The sequence below is a fragment of the Mustela lutreola genome, chromosome 3 (assembly GCF_030435805.1).
Source record: "Mustela lutreola isolate mMusLut2 chromosome 3, mMusLut2.pri, whole genome shotgun sequence".
In the NCBI taxonomy this organism is placed as follows: Eukaryota; Metazoa; Chordata; class Mammalia; order Carnivora; family Mustelidae; genus Mustela; species Mustela lutreola.
In genome coordinates, this window is record NC_081292.1 from 53,030,158 (window position 1) to 53,056,663 (window position 26,506).

At 39.2% G+C, this 26,506-nt stretch overlaps 1 protein-coding gene across 1 annotated transcript; it reads right to left on the reverse strand.

Annotated features, from left to right (window-relative positions):
* On the reverse strand, window positions 1-26,455 carry CHMP4C (charged multivesicular body protein 4C). The gene is made up of 5 exons (XM_059166130.1): window positions 26,112-26,455; window positions 6,462-6,639; window positions 3,738-3,852; window positions 432-597; window positions 1-223 (listed from the first exon to the last, which is right to left on the reverse strand). The coding sequence occupies exons 1-5, from the start codon at window positions 26,299-26,301 to the stop codon at window positions 159-161; spliced, it is 714 nt and encodes a 237-aa protein (XP_059022113.1). The 5' UTR covers window positions 26,302-26,455; the 3' UTR covers window positions 1-158.
* Between the last annotated feature and the right edge of the window lie 51 nt (window positions 26,456-26,506).

The following is a 26,506-nucleotide window of genomic DNA, read 5'->3' on the forward strand; positions in this document are numbered from 1 at the left end:
TGATTCTTTGTAACTTTTATTTATAAGGCTTAAAAGACAATTACTGATCCAGTGTGAATATAAAACAGGGCCTTTGTTAACTTCTGAACAAGGCAAAAACATTTTTTATGTCTTATATACAGCTCATTAATTCAGGTGTCCACGAATTCCATTTTAGTTTAAGTTGCCCAAGCTGCCAATTGTTTGATATCGTCATCCTCGTCTTCTGCCCTCCTGGATGATGCTGGAACATAAAATGGATAAAAATTAGCAATTGGTGATATTCACAACTGCAGCACAAAAAACGGGTTTGCATACAGGTATTAAAAGGTATGTATCAAAAAAAAAAAAAGTGTGTATCTATGAAACAAAAATAAGTGCTAAAAGGGATCAACCTAGCTAACTATTTCAGGGACCTATCTGACCACAGGCAGCTGAGGTGGGCAGCAGACCTGCTCGGGATCTGTGTGCAGTGGAGGACGTGGCTGACATTCTCCCTGGCATCCTCTCTGGCTGTGCTGGGAGGGAGGAAGAAGGCACATTTGGAAGTCGGATATTTGTCATCTTCTTATTTAATTCTTCCTGCTCCAATTCTTCAAGTTCCGCCATCAACTCATCCTGAACATAGGAGAAAGAAAATTACAGAGTTAACGTTTCAGGAAGTGGGTTTCCTCAAACACAATAATAAGAACATCTGCTACCCAATTGATGTGAGAACCCAGTGAAATGGAATATTTATTTTAAGACTAAGTCTTTTTTTGCAACACTGAGCAATGATTAAAAAATGAATATTTTGGGTTGTGCAAATTTGTTGCAGTTAATCTTATAATACTTCAGTAAACAGTTATTCAAGTAATTTGTGCTAGCTGAATATATAACCTCAGTTTCTAGGAAATTTACACCTTGCCTGTCATTTTCCAATGTATCTTTTCTTTTCTACTGTAACAAATTAAGAATCTGTAAAACTTTAATTGGAGCAAATAAATATTTTCACCTCAGCTTTTGAAGATAAAGCAACCGGTATAGCAAAACCATAATGTACAGAAAGTAAAAAGAATCAAAAATACTATGGTTTCTCTGTTAACTTACCAAAGCCAGTATAAATCATTCTGTGTGTCTGGGTTTAGAAAACTTAGACTCAAGGTAGGTACATTGTACTTCCTTCTTTCAGCTGTAGTCTCAGAGAGTCTGGTTTCATCCTAAACTATTCTCTGCCCTGAGGACCTTAGAGAGGCAAGACCAGTTTGAGACTTTAAAGGCATAAGTCACCTTATGTCAGATAAGGTATGTCAGATGTCAGAAAACTATGGTGGTTCAGATCTAACTGGCTCCATGACTACTCAGAGTCCAAGCCCTTCCCTCCGCACTCTGAGAGTGGTTGGGAGTCAACACTAAATTTGTTGTTATTAGAATTCTAAGACTGTCGCTATTGGAAATGACCTAAGGCACTCTTACATTTGACCAAGGAGATTCTTTGTTTATTCATTCATTCATCATTGAACAAATTTATTGAGATCTCACTCATGGTTAGGTATTGAACTCAGTGTTGGGGATGCAAAGTTAAATCAACAGTCTCTACACTTCAGGAACTCATTATCGATTGTGGGAGAAAGGTAATAAACAAATCATTATCTTATATTAAAGTAAGAGTAACAATACTCTGGGCCATGACAGGAGATACTTAAGCCAACCACAACATTGGATCAAGTCAATTTATATCAGATGTGCAGCAAGCTTAACGACTATCTGACCACTGTTAAGTCTACCTCATGAAAAGGAAATAAATCATGAACGTGTATGTCATCAGGGCGATTGAAATAGTATGGCCGGTGTACTTGTGTGCTTTCAGTTTTCCACAGACAAAATGAATAACATGCTGCAGGATGAATATTGAGATGCCTACTTCTGCTCACAAAATAAATGGGAACAAATATAGCCGATACGGTAATGGCGGCCCACGCCAGCCTACACTGAATGGGTGCCCAGAACTGCCAATAGCACCTGCTAGTTTCAACAGCACCAAGAAGATATTGATATTTGCTTTAGCAAATATGACAGAATAATCATCTCCCCCATCGATTATAGACCTTGAGTATCGAACACTTGTTCCCTGAAAAAATAATTTTAGAATTTAAGAAACTTCAGAGATAATGTAGCAAACCAGTAATTTTTCTTTTACAGATGAGAAAACTAAGCGTCAGAAAAGTGAAGAGACTTACACAAAGGAACTAATGGCAGAACCCAGATGTCCTCGAGCCCAGACCCCCTTTCACCACATCATACGTAATGCACTCATTAGATGCTTATTAGCCTAAGCAGGGCTAGGCCACATTTTCTGTAAAGGGTCAGATAGCGGTGTTTTAGGCTTGCTGGCCACATACAGTCTCTGTTGCACCGCGTTCTTTGTTTCTATCATCATTGCTCTTATTTTCTCCAGTCCTTTAAACATGTAACATCCTTAGCTCAGGCATCATACAGAAAGACCATGGGAAGGATTTGGCCTCAACGCCAAATTTTCTAACCCCTGGTCTACACCATTTGGGGGGAGAGGAGGAGATAGGGTTTTCTATTTTAATTCCAGTATAATTAACATTAACAGTGACTCAACAACTGTATGTGCCCCTCAGAGCTCCTCACGATAAACGCACTCTTAATCCCCTTCACCTGTTCACCCTCCCCTCATCCATATGCCCCCGGGGCGACCACCCCTTACTTCTCTATATTTAAGAGCCTGGGGTTTTTGTCTCTATTTTTTTTTTCCTGTTGGTTTGTTTGCTTTGTTTTTTAAGTTCCACATGTGACCATCTACACCCTTTTTAAAAGTTGTTGACACTCAATTCTTACTTTCCAGGTTTCTATGCAACCACCTCTTACTTCACAGATACATCATTTTTAATACCAGGCAGATGTAGAAAGTCAGATTCTTTCCCATACTAATCAGAGAATTGGAAACATTTCGAAACATATACTAGTCCTACTTATATATGTGCTTTGAGTAGAACAACTGAAATTCACAGTGCAGACACCACCATTATAATTAGAGTCTCTATTATTGGACTGATTAATCTAAATGGAATGTGTGTGTTAATAATGCCACTCTACATTTATTTTGTTTCATAGCCTGAGTAATAGACAGAGGCAGACTAACCTCTAATTTAACAACTGCAGAGCGTGATATAGTCTGTTCCTTGCAGAGTGACACAAACTGCTTTGTTTTGCCCATATGTGTGAGCACTTGATTCCTTGAAAAGGGGCTGTTTAGGCTTCAGTCATTAAAAGTCACTAACTCTACATAATCACATGCTTCCTTTCCTTAATAGCTGAAAACTTAATTAGGGGGTAGTTTGCTAAACCATATTAATCTTTCTTTTAAATCAGGGTTGCCAGCACTTCCATTTCCTCCTTAAGAGAAATACATCAGGGGCACCTGGGTGGCTCAGTGGGTTAAGCCGCTGCCTTCGGCTCAGGTCATGATTTCAGGGTCCTGGGATCGAGCCCCACATCGGGCTCTCTGCTCGGCAGGGAGCCTGCTTCCTCCTCTCTCTCTGCCTGCCTCTCTGCCTACTTGTGATCTCTCTCTGTCAAATAAATAAATAAAATCTTTAAAAAAAAAAAAAAAGAGAAATACATCACTAACAAATACCACTTATTCTCTAATGATATTTAAGAAAATATTTAAGAAACCCCACCTGCTCTATATGGGAGGAAGCTATCCTTTCCAGCAACCACAATCCTCCGTTCTTTACATTGTTACCTACCTCATCAAAGTCATCGCCAAATCCGACCCGCTGAGAAAAGGCTTCTGAGATTTCTTGGGCAATATCTTGTTGCTCTGTAATCTCTTGCATCAGATCATCTATTTTGTTCAGATCCCTGGGAGATAATATGTTGTTGATAATATTTCAGAAGTTAAAAAAAAAGAAGAAATATTTCAGAAGTTTACTTCACATTTATGAATTTAGATATAATTCCATATGGGAAAGGAGTTAATTTAATGTAAACTCTTAGTTATTTCAGTAGAATAACAAAAATTTCGGGTGATAAAATTTATCAACTTTAAAAATAACTTGCACTGCAAGAAATTTAACAATCCTGCATATGCACATATATTTTATTTTATTTTTTAAAAAGATTTTATTTATTTACTTGAGAGAGAGACAGTGAGAGAGAGCATGAACGAGGAGAAGGTCAGAGAGAGAAGCAGACTCCCCATGGAGCTGGGAGCCCGATGCGGGACTCGATCCCGGGACTCCAGGATCATGACCTGAGCCGAAGGCAGTCGTCCAACCAACTGAGCCACCCAGGCGTCCCTGCACATATATTTTAAAATTTGATAGATAGTTATTACCTTCGGGAGTCACTAGAGACTAAAACTAACAATATTTTAGATGCATTTTGAAATTTTGTCTGGTAGGTAGGGCATATGTAGAATTTAATAATATATGCTGCTCTATATTAAGTCAGCAGGAAATGGTGCCATGGACCACCAAGGACCACCATGACTAAGATAAGCTATGGCAACTCTCAGCAGCCACTACCTGACAGCAGTCTTTTAGAGAAGCTGAACTCTGGAACGAGAGATTTTTCTAGAATGCCTCATGGCTCTGAGATCTGACTTCCTGAGGGCTTTCCCGTAGCTGCTGATGCCAGCGGGGAGAACACTAATGAGAAAAGGGTGAGGCCTGGGAAGCCCTCAGAAGAGTCAGCAACTTGGGCACAGAAACCCAGGTCGCCACAGGCCCATGATGGACAGCTGTTCTGATGACAGTTCCTAGTACCTGATCACCACCCTCTCCCCCTCCAGAACTAACCACCTGCCTAAGGCCAGGATCTGGACTGCTTCTGTACCACCCCATCTCTGAATCACTCCTCCAACTCTGAAACTAGGGTAAACTGATAGGATACCAGAGAAGTGACAATTTTCCTTATTATTAAGCAACCTAAACCCTGAAATTGTGACTTCCAGGGGAATAAATATTTTGTAAGTTTCCCAAGGTTTGTTTGTTTTTTTTACATAAAAAGTTTTCTTTTAGCATTCTCCTATCACCCCTTATTTCCAATTATTATATTTATAACAAATATACAAGGAACTTATTTATGAAAAGGAGTAAAGTCTGGGCCTGAGGTTGAATTTTTCTCAAAAGGAATTCAGGGGAATGCAGCTGCTCAACTACCTGGAGAAAAAGGCTGTGATTCTGTGACACAATTAGCACACCGCTGACAGCAGTGAGAGAGGACTTTGTGATAACGACTTTAATGATCTTTCTGAAGCTGTCAAAATGACAGCTGATTGTCAAGGAATCATCAAGGCAAGAAAATGTCAGCAAAGAAGTCTTCCCTCGCCCCAGCCTCCCCCCACCCAACTCTTCCCATCCATGGACACTTCTCTAGATCCCTCAGCCACTCATTGTTCTTATGCATTTTTGACCCAGACTTCACCATCATATCCAATCGCAAGAAAGGATCAGGTCCTAGGCATGGATTTCCTAGTGTAGATGTACAGCAAATTATCCCCAGCCCCACTACCATGATGAATATTGATACTGAACTTACTTTGTGCCAGAAACTAAGTGCATTGTATCTGGTATCTCATTGACTTTTACAATGACTACATGAGGTAAGAATTATTATTATCTCCAATTTATAGCTAAGGAAATTGAATCAGGGAAAGGCAAAGTAATTTGCTTCAAGGATAGCTGGTAATGAAACTGGGATTGTAACTTAGAAAAATCTGACCTTAAATCCATGCTCATAGTTATTCTTCCAGGTCAATGTTTCATAAACACCTCTTAGTATTAGAATCACCTGGGGAACTTGGTGATCAAAAACAAAAGGCCCAATCCCTACCCTGCTTCAAGGAACCTGGGAATCTGTGTTCTTTTGTGGTTTTCCAAAAGGTTTGATAACCAACGTTTGGCAACCATTATTTGATCATTCTAACATTCACAGGTGTCAACATTTAGGTCTTTTAAAAACTACAGTGTGAGGAGCACCTGGGTGGCTCAGTCGGTTAAAAGTCTGACTTCAGCTTCGGTAGTGATCTCAGGGTCTTGGGATTGAGCCCTGTTTCCTCAGGCTCCCTGCTCAGTGGGGAGTCTGTTTGTCCCTCTCCCTCTGCCTCTCCCCCTGCTTCTGCTCTCTGTCCCTCTCTCTTTGAAATAAAGAAATAAAATCCTCTAAAAAAGCAAAAACCAAAAAACCTATAGTGTAAAAGCATTTATAGTTGGAGTATCTGACAATATTGAAACAACTGGGAAACCTAAGGGCAAAATGAATGTCTTCATTTTCTCATGGTCTTTTTTTCTTTCTTTCTTCCCAATTCTAACTTCTAATCCTTCTTTGAGGGGGCATTCCATTCCAACTTATCAAAAATCCTCAAATGAATAACTAACTCCCTTCCTACCAAAATCATCATAGAGTTCCAAAGGCTCTTCTCAACACTGAGGGAATTTATGACTTGGAGGGAGACCAAAGTCACTCACATGTTTTCATGAACTGCTTTCATCGCTTTTGCCGCAAAGCCCATGTTTCTTAACACCTCGGTGTTGGTGTGAGAGTTTTCCAGGGCTTCTCTCTGGAACTCAATGGTGGAAAGTGTGCCATCAATCTGAGTGAGCTGCTTCTCAAACCTCTTCTTTCTCTTTAGTGCCTGCAATGCAGCTAAATAAGGGAGAAGCCACATTTATAAGGAGAAAGCCCAAGCCTCTTACTCAAGAGACATTTGCTCCACACCAACCATAGACTCAGCATTTTTGATCCCTATGGAAAATGAGGGTGCCAAAGAAAGCTGAGAAACTAACATTTGTCCCTTCAATCACCTGCACCAACTACCACTCCCTCAAATGTTTTGCTGTTCTTTTCTTCCAAAAATCTGGTAAGAGGATGAAAAGTCATTTTTCATATTCATAAAATATTTCTCAGAAGTATTTTTGTCAATATAGAATTTTAGAAAAAGAATAGATAAAAATATGAGTAAAAATCATGCAGTAAAAAAATAAAACTTTAGAGGAAGAAAGAAATCTTAATAACTATTCTAGCCCAATTTCTTTAATTCAGAGACAAGTTAATTGAGATCCAGAGAAGTTATGTGACTTTCTTGAAGGTAGACAGTGAGTGGCAGCTGGAACCAAAACCTAGGATGATGAGTTTCATGTCTTGGTCTAAAATGATTATGAGATGGTTAGCAAGGTTACATCTAACCATGAGCATCCATAAAATCAATATCATTAAAGTCATACTCAAGGATTAGATGACATGCTGGTAAGAGAAAAGTGTTGCTTTTAAGCGAAATATCCAAATACACTCCCATTAGCTCTTTAGCAAAAAAAAACTTTACCTGCTTCATTTGAAAATCACAAAATTAATGGAGTCCTTTTGACTCTTACACCCCTGCAAAAAAAAAGACCTTAAAATATGAGTTTTGATAGGGTATTTAAGGACAGTGCAGGAAAAGAGCAGCAGAAGAATGTTAATATAAAGATAATTAAATGGACCTGACAAAAAAACTCAAATAGCTTTACGGTTTCAGAGTAAAGCACGTAAAAGTTACTGCAACACAGATTTCTGAAAAAAGGCTCTCTTCAAACTCTATTTTGATCGATTTATTCTTATAATTCCAAGAGATCTGGATTGCTTATTCTAATAAAATAAATAAAGTAATAAAGTAATTTGGATTACTTTCTTGTCAGATTTTACTGGTTATCAATATGAAATATCACTCTCTGTCCCATTTCATACTCTTTGCCTTACATTGCATTTTGTTTTATATTAATGTTTCAGTTTTCTTTTTGTTACAATTTGTCTGTTATAATTTTATGGGGACCTCTATTTCAAAATTATTTTCCATTTGCTCTATTGCACCTTTTACAAATAGCATATACTTGAATAGGTAGTTTGTGTGACTGTTTTCAACAGATTCAAATAGTCTTTATCTTTTAATATAAGATTTTAACTCATGTTTATTTATTGTAATGACTGATATGTTCTCTCAAATTGTCTTTTTATTATCATCTTTTTGTGTTTTCTATTATATTTTTTGTTTACTTCTGCTGTCTTATCTTTATGTATATTGATCAAATTTTCTTTGTTCATTTTCCCCTCTATAATTTGTTGGGGAATTATATATACTAAATTTATTCTCCAAAGAATACTCTTATATTTAAAAAAGACATATACAATTTTCTATCCATGTTGAAAATTAAATTAATTAAAATTAATTAAAAATTAATTATAATTTATTGTTCCCAAATAAGATTCCTTTCTCAGTTAGACTTTATACATTTGATTGAAATAATCTAAAATTTTATTAGTTCTAGATGATTACTAATTGTTTTTACTATCCTTTCAATTTTTAAGGAAACTTTTCTTAACAATTGCATTAAGTTTGGCAGACACAATTTCAACAATTTACACTAAACTATAGTGGCTGGCTTATTTTCTTACTATTGATTCTTGTATCCTACATCATTGCTTCATGGATTATTTTTCCTTTACCGAAATAAATCTTAACTTTTTTTCATAAAAGGTGCATAGATATAGATTCTCTAAATACCTAGAGGTCTAAAAATGTCATTTTGTTTCAAATTTGAATAATAGTTTGAACTTTTATTTACAGAATTCTAGGTTCGATATATTTCAAAGATTTGACTATTTCATTGTCATTGGGTAATCAATATTCCAAAAGTTTGATAATAATATTATTTTTATCCCTTTGTAGAAAATCTGTTAGCTTATTTCCTCTTTGGGAATGTTTACAGTTTTCTTTTTTATGTTAGAGTTATGAAGTCTCACCAGCACAGGACTAAGTGTGTGTCTTTTATTTTTTGCTTTTCCCAACTAAATAATTGGTGAAGGGTTTTTTGTTTGTTTGTTTTATTTTTCCTGAAGAATTAAGTCTTCCTTCAGTTTGGAGAAACTGTATCTTTTATGTTTTTTATTACTTCTTTCCCCTCCATTATTTCTGCCTACTTTCTTCTTCTTCTTCTTTTTTAAGATTTTATTTATTTGAGAGAGAGAGAGAGAGAGAACATGAACAGGGAGAGAGGGAGAAGCAGACTTCTTGCTGAACAGGGAGCTCAACAAGGGGCTCAATCTCAGCACCCTGGGTTCATGACCTAAGCCAAAGGCAACACTTAACCGACTGAGCCAACCAGGTGCCCCTGCCTACTTTCTTCTGAAGTCCCTATTTATTTTTGTATTATAATCTGAATTGTACCCTTGTCCAAACCATTCTGTTTTGAAACTCTTATATGATGGATGTTGGGTTCCTTGGTGCTATCCTCCAATCTATTAATTTCTTTCTCTTTTTATTCTATCTTCTAGGATAATTCCTTAACTTTATATTCTGAATTACTAAGTAGTCTTCAACTACATTTATTTTACTTTTTGCCCACTCATTTATTTTTAATTATATTTTTTAATTTCTAAGAATTTTTTCTTCTAGCTGTTCATTTTTATGGCAATCCATTCTCGCCTTATGGTTCAATAGCCTGCATATACTATTATTATAATATATACTCCCTGAAGATACTAACACAAGTCTTGTTTTTTTTTTTTTTTAAAGATTTTATTTATTTATTTGACAGACAGAGATCACAAGTAGGCAGAGAAGCAGGCAGAGAGAGAGGAAGGGAAGCAGGCCCCCTGCGGAGCAGAGAGCCCGATATGGGACTCGATCCCAGGACCCTGAGATCATGACCTGAGCCGAAGGCAGCGGCTTAACCCACTGAGCCACCCAGGTGCCCACAAGTCTTGTTTTTAACGTTTTTTTATTGCCTACATTATCTCTCTTCTCTTGGGTTTGGCTGTTTGCATTGCTTATCTTAACCCTTTCTTGCAGTTAGTTTTCATCTAAATTCTTTTGAGTCTGTGTTAGAAGTTCATATCTATCAATGAAAGACTAGAATAGTTAGTATAAGTAGCTGGGCTTCTTGTAGTTACTTAAAGAGTGTTTTCCCATGAGGTCTCTTGAAAGACCAAGGCTGCCCAAAGCTCTGAAGAAGTGGGTGTGGTACTCCAGGGGAGGGAGCAAGTAGAAAGGCTTGACAAAGAATGCCTTTATTTTAGGTGTGGAGCATTGTTCTCCTTCTCCACAGAAGTGGTGAGTGAGTGGTGAGTGGTAACTGTCTTCCCCACCCTGCACACTGTGGAAGTCCGGGGTTCTCAGGTTCCACTTGGCTCCCTCTCCAGGTGCAAAATCATAATTTAACTCCCCGCTGAATAGCACTGACACTTTATTTAGAAAAGGGTTTTTATTTGCTTAACCTGTCCTTTAGGAAAGAACCAAAACAATTTTTAAAAATTTTTCTTCATAAAGACCCTTCTGTGATATCATACAATATCGCCCTGTAGAGAGGCTCTCATCACATTAATGACCAGAGCTGTGCAGGGGTTTTCTCCCCAGCATGCGAAGAATGCAATTGACCCTCCATGCTAATACCCTGCCTGTGGATCCATATATCTTGCTGCATTTATCACACTGGATTATAATTACTGGTAAAACTTTTCTACCTCATCTCCCCTATACTACTTATAAGCCCTTGGAAGAAAGATGTAGTATTCTAGTCTCCTATTTCCCCAGTACCTGACTCAGGTCCTGGCACAAGGCCAATAAAACACATAACAAAAATTAACATTGAGCATCTGTTATATGCTAAACTGGCGCTAAGTGCTTTATGTGAATGGTCATTAACGCTCACAAAAACTCCAAGAGTAGATATTATTACTGATCTACTTTACAGAAGATGAAATGAAGGAATATTAAATAAATAAATCTGATAATTTTGTTGACATACTATAATGACAGCGTGGTATAATAGGAAAAGTATGGCCTTCAAGGCCAAAGTGTGATTCTTCTCCCATGACTTAATAGATGTGTACTCTTGGGTAAGTCACTTCCCTTCTTTGAGCCTCAGTGTGATGTTCTGGAAACGGGGATATAATGCCCACAAGGCTGGATGACTGTTTTAAGAATTAGAGATAACTTATGTCAAATACCTTATACAGTCCCCATGCAAGGTCGACACTTAAGCAATTAGATATTATTATTTAAAATAGCAATTACCTAACATTTATTAATTAATGTAATTGTGTATCTTATTTCTGAGGCCAATGAGCAACAAGTTACTGGCTTTTTTGCTGTAACTCACCATAACAGGAACATAATACTAGAAACCATTAGAAAATATTAGGAAGCTAAACTTCAAGTACATATCTCCACCCAACATACCCAGAAGTGGAGTGTTCCAAGTGTGTCTCCTCCCTATCCTGTTAGGCAGGTTCAGTGTCTGTACTTATTTGGAACCTAACTGGTATCCATTGACCCAAAAGCATTTTCTTTTTTCTTTCTTTTAGAAAAACTTTAGATTTCTCTATTTAAAAATATACCATGTTTCCTGGTAAGAAATAATTTTAGCTCACTTTCTAAAAATCAAAAAAATGCAACTTGATATAAAGGATGAGACTTCAGAGTTACATTTTAATCCTACCCTTACCAATTAATAACTGTCCATAATAACCTTGGAGTGTAACCTTAACTTTGAAGTGACCTTCCCTACTTGGATAATAATAATAATAGCAACAACAATAATACAGACGACAACAGACCACTGTACTCTGGAGTCAAGTTGCCTACTTCCAAACCTACGCTCCATCTATTCATAGCTGAGTGACTTTACATAGGTTGCTTCGTGGAAAACAAGGATATAACTCATTCTGTGGTTAAGGATTAATTGAAATAAAATGTGCAAAGTATTTAGTGCCATGCCTGACCCATAAAGAGTGATTACTAACTATTAGGGATCGTCACAATCACCATCATTATTTCCCTTGCAGGGTTGTCCGAACTGTATGGTGGGAGCCACATGGTATAACACAACCTTGCAAATGTCTGTTGTTGATAATAATGAGTTCTGGTTTGATCACAGTTTTAAATGCCTATGTTAACATGGTTTCTGCCCCTCAAATTATGTGGGATAAATTTGAAAATTCATTAAGAGTTGGGAATCTCAACTTACATGTTAATTCCCGTACCACAAATTACAGATTGGCCTACACCAGAAGGAGCCAGGCAGGTAATGACAGGTAAGTGAAGCAGAGAGAGGTTAGGGAGAAAGACCTTCTTTGTTTTCTCACCTGTGAGAGAGAATATTAGTCTACTGAGAGAGGAATATTACTAATAATAAATAGCATAATATTTATTATGTAATATAAATATAATAATATATAATATGTAATAAAAATAGCATAAGAGTGATAATAAATGGCAGTGGACCCTGGCCCCAGGATAAGGGGGTCAACAGGAAGAAGCAGGAACTCTGGCAACCAGCCAAGCATTAAGCCTGATCTACCAGAAGCATCTGGATTCGCATGCAAAGTCCTCCAAATTTAAAATCTGACTTCCATGTTTCAGATCACCTTGTGTGAACAAACCCAGTGATTCCTGTGTAGCTGGGCCTGGCCCTAGGACACCAGATACTTCCTGTTCCTTCTGCCTGGTCTGGTATATTTCTTCCAAACACTGAGACAAGAGCCTGATGCTCCAAAGAGCCAAGAAATACGCGTGAAGAGACTCATGACCTGGTTCTCACATGAAACAATGATGCCTCAGGCCCACCAGGAGTCAGACAGGCTTTGATTTTTTTCTAATAAACAATTTGGGAAAGAAATAGCTGCCTATTTTCAAAGACAAGGAACAAATACTGCAAATTTAGCAGTGTTCCTGATTTGGCGAAGAAGGATGTTTTCAGAGCCATGTAATTTAACCCGTGTAGGAGGTGCAATTCAATCTTCAAACTCCTGTATGTGCTTTTAAGCAGCAGGTGCGACCTGGACAGCATTCTTTCTGAAATAAAGGAATCTACTGTATTCTTTTGTGGTGGAGAAACAGCCAGGGGTTTTGTCTCTTGGCTTCACAGTGACGTTCCTTCAGCAATGGAGTCATGGAACAACGGTCTGTATGACTGCTGGGTGAGGAATGACGCTGAAACTTAAGAATTACTCACTTGAACCCAAATTCCACCAGCCTTACACAACTTTACTTCACTACTACATGGCCAGAGGAGGAGTCATCAATGAAAAATAACTAAAAATGGCAGAAAAAAAGTTACAGTTTCATTGCTCGTATAACATATAGGCCATCTTGGTTTTAAAGGTCAGTCTGTTTTTCACTCGTTTAAGAGTGTATACATGTGTGGGCACCTGGGTGGCTCAGGGGGTTAAACCTCTGCCTTCGGCTCAGGTCATGATCTCAGGGTCCTGGGATCAAGTCCTGCATCGGGCTCTCTGGTCAGCAGGGGGCCTGCTTCCCCTCCCCACCCCCACCCCGTCTGCCTCTCTGCCTACTTGTGATCTCTTTCTGTGGGTCAAATAAATAAATAAAATCTTTTTTTTTTTTAAAGAGTGTATACATGTGTGTATTGTTAATCCATTAGTTGCCAAAAAAAGAAGAACCTTTCAGAAACCATCATATCCAGTGACGATAGACAAACCTGTGTGTGAAATATGAAACTGCTCTATGATAGCTCTTCTCTCTACCAGGAATAGATGATCTTTAGAGAAGACCTGAAAGATGAGGCCTAGAAGAGAACTACCAGAGAGTGCTTAAGAGACATATGTCACACATAATCGGCCGTGTCATCTCTTGCTTTTAACTGGGAAGTGCCATAATCATGTTGTTTTATTTGAGAACCTTAAAGGTGAGCCCTGTTCTTACTCACATACAAATTACCTCATCAATTAAAGAATACCTTCTATTTATGGCACCTTGTTTTAGTTCTTAAAAAACACCATCTGAATAGGCATCATTCATGGTAAGCTTTCTGCAAACAGAATGAAAACAAAATGCTTCTGTTCAAAGTCGCAGGTTAGACTGAAAACAACTGGCAGAATACTAGAAAACTGAAGGTTCATTTGACCAGGACCCTCCATCATGAATTCCCCTAGCCTTCTTCAGTTTAAAAAAATACTCTCATCCATTCATTTCAACCACTCCAGGAGTATATGCCGAAGACCTACCATGCAACCACCACTATGCTGGGTACCGCAGGGACGAAGAAATAAGGCTATAATCTCAGAGGGTCAAATACGAAGAGAAATGTTCAACCATTTATTCATCATGAAACAAGCATTTAGTAAGCATGCACGATCTTCCAGAAACGTGACTGCAGATACTAACACGTGTAAGTTACATTTCAGTAGTAGAGGAGACACAGAGGGAGAATAACACGCCACGTAGGAAGTAGGTGTGTGCACAGAGGGAACGGACAAGCTCTGGAGGGTAAGGGGCGCCACAGAGGAAGGGATGGGGATGAAGCCAGGGTGACAGTCTACACGTAGACACAAACAGCAAACGCACGGCTCAGGAGAGAGCATGAATGATAACAGGTGTCACAGGACGGAGTCCTCCTAGCCCCTCAATGCTCTCCCTGACGCAAATCTCCTGCTGGACGACAATGTGAATTTTCTCGTTGAGATATATGAGAAGCCAGAAACCATCCACCCCAAAACAGAGCAAATCACACCAGCTTGCCACACCAGCGATCTTATAAGTAACCTCCATATTTTCAGAGGTCTCACCAATATTAAATACATATTTTCAGAGGTCTCACCAATATTAAATGTCATAAAAAGGGTAAAGAGCAAGCTAAAAGATTAGAACATGACAATGACGTGGTGGATTATACAATGGCACAGCAGATGCCGGAGAAAACAGTGAAAAGGAAGGAGATTGGAGAAAGTAAGAGATATTCTGAGGAAAAGGACATTTGGAAGCAGAATGTTGGACCGAAATCTGGGGAAAAGAAAGAGAACGAGTGACTGATTAATACTATGAAGTAGGAAAGATTAGAAAGAAGATAATTAGCACTTTCTCCCATCTCCAGAAAGAAAGGAAACGGACAAAGGAAGTTAAAGGTACTTTCCAACAGAAATGACGTTACTCTTTTTTTTTTTTTTTTTTCTAGAAAGCTCACAGTTACTTTTGGAGATGAAGTAGTTCTTACTGCCAGGATATCACACAAGAGATTATTAAATCTGAGAGTGAAAAGTCATGACCAAGAAGTGCTATCAGCCTTGAGCTGTCAAAAAAAGAAGAATGCTTGGGACACCTGGGTGGCACAGTTGGTTAAGCAGCTGCCTTCGGCTCAGGTCATGATCCCAGCGTCCTGGGATCGAGTCCCACATCGGGCTCCTTGCTTGGCAGGGAGCCTGCTTCTCCCTCTGCCTCTGCCTGCCATTCTGTCTGCCTGTGCTTGCTCTCTCCCCCTCTCTCTCTCTGATAAATAAATAAAATCTTAAAAAAAAAAGAAGAATGCTTGCATAAGACTTCATTTTATATATCCACTGAAATTCTTATTTCTTATAATTGCTTCTGAGGTCGACTGCCAAGAAAGTCAAATTAACCTGCTATTTGGAACAATATACCAATGCAGTCATTAAAATGTACTTGATATTCTTTGTAAAACCCCAACTAAATGTTTGACCAGGCAAAACACAGAACGGATTGGATGAGTTTTTTACTTGCTACTGGTATTATTAGTAACCTCACACACATTGGTAACCTCTATGGTCCTGCTGCTACCTAAAATGTAGGAAAAACAGTATGAATACCAGACCAGCAAATATTAAATAGAATGTCAGAAATAGCAATTATGCTTAATTGTAGAGGGTAGACATGCGTACCTATAAATGTAATTCTATATTGCTTGTGTACATCTATACACGTGTATATGTATCTGTATTTATGCATGTGCATATATATATATGTATGAATATGTGTGTATGTATAAATGTGTATATATGTGTGTGTCTGCATGTGTAACATAGTTCTATTTTCTATTTGTATGAAGTATTCCTTGTTCATTCGATGCATCAATATTTCCTACTACTGCGTCTGTGGCTTACAGGTGCTCCTGAGGACCAACAAACTATTGTCTCTACAGTGCCCTTCAGGCTTCACCATCTATGATTCTATGATAATTGCCTTGACATCCTATGATCAACGAATCTAGAAAATATAGCTCCTACCCTTGAGATCACTATATCTATTTGAAATTCTTTAAGAATAGGATTATGTTGCTATTGGTGATGAACTACACTATTCTTCAACTTTGCAATTTAAGTGGCTGAACAACACTCCACAAATGAAGATAGTTTATATAAATAAAATTTTTCATATTGCTCACAGAAAGAAAAACCAAAGGCTCGTATATGCGTGATCTTTAAAATATGTATAAATTGGTTTAACATAATTATAATATTTTTTTTCTTGCTGCAGTTAACGAAGTTTAAGTTTTGAGTTAGGTTAGTATCTTTGTTCAAACTCCAAGGTTATATTGGCTTTCAGTTACATGTACTAAATATATGGCAAGAATCAGTCATGGAATTTGCACTGTTTGCTGAGAAAGGCCCATTGAACAGTGTTATTATTGCTAAAGCAAATAAGACATACCCATTATGGATATGCAGCATATAATACTATGTGAAAGAACCAAAAAGATTCACCAGAAATTGATATTTAAATACAGAATAAAATGTCAAACGTGTCTGTCGAATATTTGGTTGCAGGATTTTATTCCTCTAAATTTACATGTGAGTCAATTGTAAAAGTATGCACTTTATTTTATTTAGCTGAATGATTGACATTAAATGTTATTTTTAAACACATTAACTTCTACTGCAAATATTCCCAACTCTTAACAGAGAATAATCAGCTTCTACTTTCCTGTTATTTTAAAATCACCATTCTTGTTTGCTTGCTTTTGGGGGGTGATTTTGTTTTGAGGGTAGCAATCACAGCCTTGGTATTTAAGTCACTAGGTGACTAGATTAAGGAAGAGTTGATAGAGGTTGCCCAGAGCAGGTCACAGTAGGCTCTGGCTAGCCCCTGTCCTCTCACTGGAAATACCCACAAGTCAGAGATATCTGGGAGAAGGGCTTAGCAGTGAGCTTAAAGACTGATGGGCCTGGATTTAGGAGCTCTCACTGCTTTAAAGCAAAAACTTTGGACTAAATCCCAAATATTTCCAATAAGCAATTCCAATAAGCAATTAGAACCACCTGTCTGAGGTAAGAAAGCAAGATCTCTATTGTAGGGAAGTCAGTTAGTCAGGAAGTAGATTACTAGTTGCTTTTCATTTGTTCCAGACTCTTGTTTTTTGGGGTTTTTTTTTTTTTTTTGGCCTCTTCTCCTTCTGCAAACTTTATTTTTTTTTTAAGATTTTATTTATTTATTTGACAGAGAGAGATCACAAGTAGGCAGAGAGGCAGGCAGAGAGAGAGAGAGGAGGAAGCAGGCTCCCTGCTGAGCAGAGAGCCCGACGCAGAACTCGATCCCAGGACCCTGAGATCATGACCTGAGCCGAAGGCAGCGGCTTAACCCACTGAGCCACCCAGGCGCCCTTCTGCAAACTTTATTAAGCCAATTGTGTGTTTGTTGAATTCTAGCAAATGATGCTCAAAAAAAAAAAAAAAAGGGTAGGAGAAACTAAAATTACCAGTGTGTATTAAAAGTTCTGGTTATAGTTTACTAAGGCAAAAGATTGAGAATTGAATTTTTAAAAATATATTTTAAGTACCTGTAATATTTGGTCCCTTAAAAGTACAAATAGAGGGGTGCCTGGGTTGCTCAGTTGGTTGAGAATCAGCCTCTTTTTTTTTTTTTTAAACATTTTATTTATTTGTTTGATAGTGAGAAAGAGAGAGAGAGAGCACACACACAAGTAGGGGGAGCAGCAGGCAGAGGGAGAAGCAGGCCCTCTGCTGAGCAGGAAGCCCGATGTGGGGCTTGATCCCAGGACCCTGGAATCATGACCTGAGCCGAAGGCAGACACTTAACGACTGAGCCACCCAGGCGCCCTGAGCATCAGCCTCTTAATTTCAGCTCAGGTCATGGTCTCAGTGTCACAGGATAGAGCCTATGTCAGGCTCTGTGCTCAGCGGGGAGTCAGCTTGAGAGTCTCTCCCTCTGTCCCTCCCCATGCTATGTGTGTGCTCGTTCGCTCCCTCTCTCTCTCAAAATAAATAAATAATTCTTTTTTAAAAAAGTACAAATAGTCACAATGTACTTAAGAATATTACAAAAAAATGAATCCCAAAATAAATCACGCTTGCCCTTTCCAAACCTGATTGCCAAAGCCAAGCACTATAAACTTAAAAACTCGGTATTAGAACTTGCCTTACCTCTCATTGATTACACAATCCTGCACTTGTTCCATTTTCTTGAAAATGAAATCTAACCTGAAATTAGCAGTTCTAAATACTGAGAAACACAAACCCTAACTACAGCTGAGGGCAAGCTTACAATAATCTCTGCTATAGTTTCTCAGAACTGATAAATCATATGACTTTGGCATAATCATGGTGTTAATAATAAATTTTCTACCATTTTGTGTCTAATTCAATTCACTGCAAAATAGCATATACCAAAGAAATTATATGTAATACAATACAATGTAAGTATTTTGTGAAAAGCTCCACTATCCAGCTTTGTGAAACTTAAATGAAGAGCAATAATAATGACAGTTCCAGAATGTACAATGCTGCCCCAAATTCATGGAGGAAAAGAAAAACTCAATGTACTTATATAACACAACAAACGGTACCAACTACCCTTCTAGAAGTAGCTACAGCACATCAGCAAACTGTAAGAATCTGTGCCAGACACTTGGAAGTATACTTCTAGAGCACAAACTCCCTACGCTCTGGTTTCTGAGAAATTAGGAAAGAAGACAAAGATACCTAGAAGCCAATATGAGCTCACAAAGATGAAAAATATCAAAATAATCTCACTGGCCTGTTTTCTTGGGGTTACGAGATGCCGACTCAAGGAAGGAAAAAAAAAAAAAAAGAACCATAGACTGCCACTAGCCTTCTATGCACATCAAAATCAACCAGAAAGGCCTGAGTATCACATTCCTGAAGTTTTCTTGAAATAGAATCTCCGGGTATGTCATTTTAAAAAGCTCTGCAGGTGAATCTGGTGAAGCTCATACACTCTCAGTTCATAAATCAGCATTTGTGAAGCAGAGGTGTATAAATATAGTTTGGTTTCACGAATATAATCCACAAGGTATACTGAAGCATTGTTAGGGGAAAGGGAATGAGAAATAAGATGATATGGGCTAGAAATACAGATCAAGTATCTTCCTGAGATGGATAGTGAGACAGATAACAGAACTCATGGAGTGCTGATCTGTCAAATTGGTAATCATGTCTTACTTGAATCTGAGATGAAATATTGTTACTATAATGTAGAGGTTATCCTGGAATAAAGTCTTGAAGCATGCCATGAGGCTCTGTCCTTGGGTTCTGCCTTATTCAATATTATTTTAACAAAAGACTTGGACAGAAAGAAAAAAAAAAGCTGTTGATCAAATTTGTGACTGGTTCAACAAAAAGAAATAGCGCACACATAAGGCAATAAAATTAGAATTTTAAGATTTAATTGAAAAGATGATATTTAACAGAAATGTAAAATACTGAACATAAGCTTCACATACTGATTTAAATGGGGAGAGGGTAAATCTGGCTGGGATTTTTCACTCTTTCCAACTCCACTGGGGAAAAGCAACTGATTCTCATCAGAAAAAGCACAGGCAAACTGAGGAAATATTAATAGAACAAAAGAGATAACAAGCCCAGGGCATTCTGCTGGTCGATACCTAAGTGAGCGAAGGGAGGTAGTAGGAATGCGAGAAGTTTTAATACAACAACTTAAGTGAATAGGCTCCCAGGAGCCACTCAGATGTTTTAGGTTTCCCCAGCCATGGGGTGAAAGCCCCGGGGGAGCTCCTGAGGTTGGGGGTAAAAACTGAGAAAGTGTCACATTTCCATAATCTATGTTTTCCAGAAGAGAGAAGAACAGTTGACTGGAGAATAAGACCTGACTCACATGTGGGTTTTTAATGCCCCAGGAATAAAACTCTTTGTTTTCAGGATGCCTGGTTGGCTCAGTCAGTCAAGCATCTGCCTTTGGCTCAGATCATGATCCCAGGGTCCTGGGATGGAGTTCTACATCAGTCTCCTCGTAGGGATCCTGCTTCTCTCTCTGCATGCCCCTGCCCCTGCTTGTGCTCTCTCTCTCTCTGACAAATAAATAAAATCTTTAAGAACAACAATCAAAAACGAAAAAACACCACAACTCTTTCTTTTCTCTGGCTCCAGAATACACAGAGTATGGTACAAAATAATCAGATAATCAGGGGCGCCTGTGGCTCAGTTGGTTCAGTGTTTGCCTTTGGCTCAGGTCATGATCCCAGAGTCCCTGGATCCGGACCCATCCAGGCTCCCCAATCATAGGGAGTCCCCCTCCCCCTGCTTGTGCTCTCTCTCTCTCTCTCTCACACACACACACACACGCACTCTCTTTCTGTCTCAAATAAATAAAATCTATTTAAAAATCAGATAATCGGAGGCAAGCAAACCCTCTATGATGACGCTTGCTTGTAATCTGAATACTGGAGAACTACAGAGTCTCAGTACCATGTGAACTTCCTTCAGGAAAACTGATTCGGGCCGGTTACAGAGGATCTGTCAGGAGCTCCAGAAATGTGTCTTCAGCAGGAAACGGAAGGAAGGTGGATAGATAGTGCTCATCTTTGTCCCTGAGGGATGGAGGAGGAAGGAAGCAGCAATAGGCATGGGGAGGGAAGAAAACAGCAGGGGGTAGAGGTCGCCAGCTTAGCTGCTCATTGAATACTAAATGCCTCTTCAGCTTCCCAAGCTGTCGTGGGTGTCAGAATCACTGTGTTATCAGTTCCAAGTTCAGATTTCTGGGCCCTACATTCAACCCACTATGTTAGAATTTTGAGGGGGTCTCTGTGAGTGTACATTATAACAAATACTCTCAAGGAATTCAGATGCAGGTGATCTGAGGGCCCTCTCTGAGAACCTCTCTTAAGAAACGAGGTCACCAGGTAGTGATATCTCCCAAGGGAGCTCCCATCCACCAGGGCCTTCTACATCAGTCTCATATTACCTGAGCCACACAGGCTATGCCCTCACTACTTTGGTGCAAAGTTGACACACAACTGACACAGATGTGATTCTTTTTAAACAAATCCTTCTGGTCCCCGGTGTCTGAGACTGCACAATTCAGCTCTGTGATGACTACAGTAAAAAACAAACTTAAGAGTCCAGGCTAAGGACGCCTGGGTGGCTCAGTTGGTTGGACGACTGCCTTCTGCTCAGGTCATGATCCCAGAGTCCCGGGATCGAGTCCCCGCATCAGGGTCCCAGCTCCACAGGGAGTCTGCTTCTCTCTCTGACCTTCTCCTCGCTCATGTTCTCTCTCGCTGTCTCTCTCTCAAATAAATAAATAAAATCTTAAAAAAAAAAAAAAAAAAGAGTCCAGGCTAAATCAATGGGATCATGGTCACACCCTCAACTCCAAGGAAGACCAAGTCTGACTCTGAAAGCAAATTCAGCCTTCCGCCACCAACTCCCCGCAAAAATAAATAAGTTAATAAATAAAAATCCCAGGCTTCAGAGTGAGAGCTGGCTTACTCCAAAAGAAGACTCTGCCTTAGGGTCTCATTCATCAGATACCTGAGGTGGGAGGGTTTCAGCTGCTAGGTTTCACCAGAATCACGTGTAATGATCCTGAAGAGAGGTAGTGGCCAAATTCACTCCTTCCTAGTCTCACCCTTTCCTCTCTCTCAGCCCACTTCCCATAGCCTAAGGCCTATGGGTAACCCATTCTGGATCCATCCCTCTCCACGTAATTACATATTTGATGTTCCTGCTCAGCCTAAGACAAGTAAGTAGCAGAGACATCTAGGATGTAAATTTAAGGGGACAATCATTCTCGGGGTCACACAAGTACGTGTTAGGGGTCTCTCACCTCCCCCTAGACCAGGCCCTGGGAAGCCAACCTCAGCACAGTAAGTGGTAATTGAGAGGTGACTGATGGAATCGAGGTCACAGAACAGGAGACACAAAGAAATGACTGTTGTCCTCAAATATGTGAAAGGTCTTCACATGACAGGTGGAGTAGATTTATTCTGTTATTCCAGAAAACAAAATTTGAACCAGTAAATGGAATTTAGTAGGAAGCCAATTTTAGCTGAAAAAGAAAATACTGTAATTACAATGGCCGATATTTTTGGAGCTCTGAATTAAGAGTTTTATACAATAATGTCATTAATCCAGACAACTCTGAGGATCAGTCTTATCCTCACAATTGTGCAGATGAAGGAATTGAGAATTAGATGGGCCTAGTAAGCAGTCTGAAGCCACACAATGTCTAAGCCACAGGGCAAGGCTAGGAATCAATCCCAGGTCTGTCTGCTTTGAAGCTGAAGCTCCTGACTACAACACTAAATTACTTCCTATCAAGTGTGTAAAACCTGGATCAGAACATTGTATTTAAACAAAAGGTAACCTATGGCCATCTCCTAGTGATATTATTTTTATTTAGTTTTTCAACATTTTATTTATTTGAGAGAAAGAGAGTGAGAGTGCAAGATCATGAGCAGGGGAGGGGTGTGGAGGGAAGGTAGAGGGAGAAGGAGGCTCCCCTCTGAGCAGGGAGCCCAGTGCAATGCAGGACTAGATTCCTGAACCAAAGGCAGACTGAGCCACCCAGTCACCCTCTGGGGCACCTTTTAAAATATACTGGTGCCTGAGCCTCACTCCTATCATTTATATCAGAATCTATGGGACTAGGACCCGGCAACAGGGTGACTTAATATACAGCCAGGATTGAAAACTGCTCTTGGGCGTACCTGGGTGGCTCAGTGGGTTGAAGCCTCTGCCTTAGGCTCAGGTCATGATCCCAGCATTGGGCTCTCTGCTCAGCAGGAGAGTGCTTCCCTTCCTCTCTCTCTGCCTGCCTCTCTGCCGACTTGACTTGTGATCTCTCTCTGTCAAATAAATAAATAAAATCTTTAAAAAAAAAAAAAAAAGAAAGAAAGAAAGAAAGAAAAGAAAACTGCTCTTGATGATAGCGCTCAAGAGAAAAAAATCAAGTGGTTTGTAAAAAGTTTACTTTTCCACAAAACAGATGGCCGGTTATAAAGCAGGGGGTAATCTACATAAACTGCATTAAAGAACCTCCAACCTCCAATTTTTTTTTTCTTTTTTCTTTTTCTAATACAGCTATTAGAAAAAAAATTTTTAATTAGTTTCAGAGGTAGAATGTAGTGATTCATCAGTTGCATATAATACCCAGCGCTCATTCCATCAAGTGCCCCCTTTAATGCCCATCACCCAGTTACCCCATCTCCACCCTCACTGACCTCCGAAATTTTTAACCAAACTATAAATCTTGCTCCAAGTGTTAATCTTTTAGATTAACAGGGCCTTGAATATCATAGGTGTTGCAAAACCAATTTGATAGCGCACAGTCAGGTTCTTTTTAGTAGATTACAGTAACTACTGAAGAAGTTTGAGGTGAGAAGAATTAGTTATGCCTGCACAACTTGGTATGAGATACAATGAGAGCAAGTTTCAGACTAAATTCTGTATAACCAAACATACACTGGCAAGCAAAAATAGTTTGTTAGCTTGTTCCATTAGCTCAATGAGTCCTGACTCGTCGTTTCAGGGGCTCTGATACACCCCATATGAAAAGCTCACTCAAGGCAACAATGTCCCCTATGGGGTGCTGAGTCCTGTGGGAGGTGCCCTCTGTCAGAAATACACCCGAACCAAGAACTGGACTTGGTGCACATCTGAGATCAAGCGTCACTACCCTTCTAATGTTAAGTTCATTATACACTTCGTGGATTCTAAGGCCTGTTGGGCATGGGAAGCAAGGAGGTGTCTCTAAACTATTTTAGCCAAGGTCCCATTTTTTACATTCAGAATGCTGTCAAAGCTTCTGTTGTTGTAAAGAAATAGACCACTAAAGACTTTGTAATGACCAGGAGTGTGGCTCTTTCTGATACAGTGCTAGCTGACCATTCAACCTATTATTCTTGGCAGCATGCTAGCTGACCAACCATGTCTAGAAGTAAAATTTTAACTGCACATACATTGTGTCATTCAGATCATAAATTACAGCCCTTATAGCACAATATACAGTCTTGTGTAACACAAGGCCCATTTTGTATTAACTATATTAGGCCTGATTACACTGTGTATGTGAAAGTATTTCTTGGTAGCTAATGGAAAACAGAAACTATCTGTACATGAAGTTATCTGATTTATTTGGAAAATGCTGATATTGACAAGGTTTCTAATATATGGGCCTGTGATTGAATTCTTTCCATAGTTTAGAGCACAGATGAATTCATGCTAACTAGCTTCCTTCTCCCAGAACCACTGTAGAACCCGGCCTGGCTAATACCCAAGGATAAACGATAAAAAATAAGTGGCTTCTTTAACCCTAAATGGTTATTTGCACATGATACATGCATCTGTTACTTCTCTGATTTAAGGAAGTTAGACTGATGCTCTTAATTAATGTTGTCTTTAATGTTGGGAGAGGGTCTTTATAAAGCCAATTTGTAGTATACTTTAGTGCATTACCCATTGGAGAATATTTCTGAAAAAAATAAACAAAATGCATATTACCTTACATTTTAGTCTTCTGAAAACAAATCTATATTTTTACCATTTCCTAGAAGCAGATGTTCAATTTTTAAGATTTTTTAAGCCAGTATTTACTGAGCCACCACTGTAGATAAAGGGATATACAGACACAAAAGAATGACAGACAACCCTTGACAGACATTATGCAAATTTCAGAGTGCATATCAAACAGAAGAGAACGAACAGAGAAACAGAACTGGCCATGACTTTTTAGCAGGCCATAATAGCATGGTATCTCTTTAGAAATTGCCACTAAATAGATTCCCAAAATATTTTCGGACAAACAGTAAAAATAGAAACCAACATTTAACTCTAAAACAGGCTAGACTATCGTAGCACAGCAGCAGCAGAGAAAAATGAAACTTGGCCTTTTTTGTTGGTAGTAAGTGGACACAAATGTATCAGGCATATTTTTATGGGAAGCAGCAGGGTTTTCAAGGCCAACTCAAGAAGGCATTATTCCTTTCCTGCATTAAACAATGGCAGCATCATTTAGGGCTAAGTAAATCTTACCAGAGCTTTGTTCCTACTAAAGAAGTCTGACTTGTGGATGCAAGTTCAGGGTTAGGTGGTGGGCAGAGTCCTGGACTGCCGCTTCTATTTCTGAGTCTGCCATTGCAAAACCACTTTTATTTCTGGTGTTATAAGACCAAATTACTTTAACCTCTCCCTGGGTTTTTATGTGTCACTGTATTGTTTACGTCTATTCTCTATAAAGAGAGCAGTACACTGAAGAAACCAATTAACTCTGGAAAATAACAAAGGGTTAAAGGTGCGACAGAAGCACCAAGAATTATTACTGGTTCAAAGTCCTTTGTGTGGTAAAAACCAGTGATAGGAAATATAATATTTAGTTTAGTGTTTTTTTTTTTTAAATAATATCTCAACTGCAGAACAGCCAACTAAACCCTTCAACGGCTTAGAATTAAGGCAAACCAGAACATACTAGAATATATTTTACAGAAGATTTCCATTCAAGTTAAAATGTGTGATTCAATATACATAAACACATAACAGAAAACTTGATATTTGAGGTCAGCAGGGCTGGACTAGGGTAGAGTTAGACAGGAGGAAAATGTAAGGGGGGGGGTGCAAAAAAAGTCAGTAATCAAGATAAATAATATTTTAATGCAATGCTTTTATAATTCAAAATTAATGCAACAAAATTCACGATGGACAAAATATCACTTTTTTTTTAAAGAAAGTTAAAAAGTGCCTTGTAGAACGTCGTAAGAGCCAGAAGTAAAAAGAAAAAAAAAAAAAAAACAGTAATACCAATTCTGTCTTTATTTGAAATTTTGATATTTTGTTCATCATCTTTTTTGTTGGTTTGGTTTGGTTTGGGGTTTTTTTTACATTAATTCTGAGCTTTTTTGTTGTTGGTTTTCTTTGGAATTCCCTAACATTTTGCCCTCCAGGATTGTGCCTTGCTCAGCTGACTTGAGAGTTTTGGCCCTGGGGGTCAATACCAGTTCCTAGAAAGGCTGTGGGAGTAAACCCGGCCTCCTGGGGAACAGGTGCTGTGAGCCTGATTGCCCCCAAGGAAAGAGCTGGAGGCTTGTGGGTGAGAACTCACTCCTGCGGCCAGACCCCAAGCCTACCTCGCTTATTCTGCGTGCCGTGCTTCTTGGCCAGGGTGAGTTCCCTCTGGATTCGATTTTCCAGGTACTCTTGTTTCTTGCTCAGCATCTCCTCCGTCTCCCGAAGTCGGGCCAGGGCCTCCTGGGGGCTGGGAGCGGCCCGGCTTTTAGAAGAGCCTCCCCCCTTAAAGAACTTGCCCAGCTTGCTCATGGCTGTGGATTAGAGGGGCGAGCGGTCCCGGGAGTGTCTCAGCAGCTCCCCGGGCCGCGCCGGGGGAGCAGATAAGCGAGACCGTCCTCAGTTCTCGGGGGGCGTCCTGAGCTAGAAGGCAGCGCTCCAGGGAACCAACAAGTCTTCGGGGGCAGGTGACACAGACTCCTGGGCATTTCCTGGCGGCCGGCTGGGCCCCGCCCCT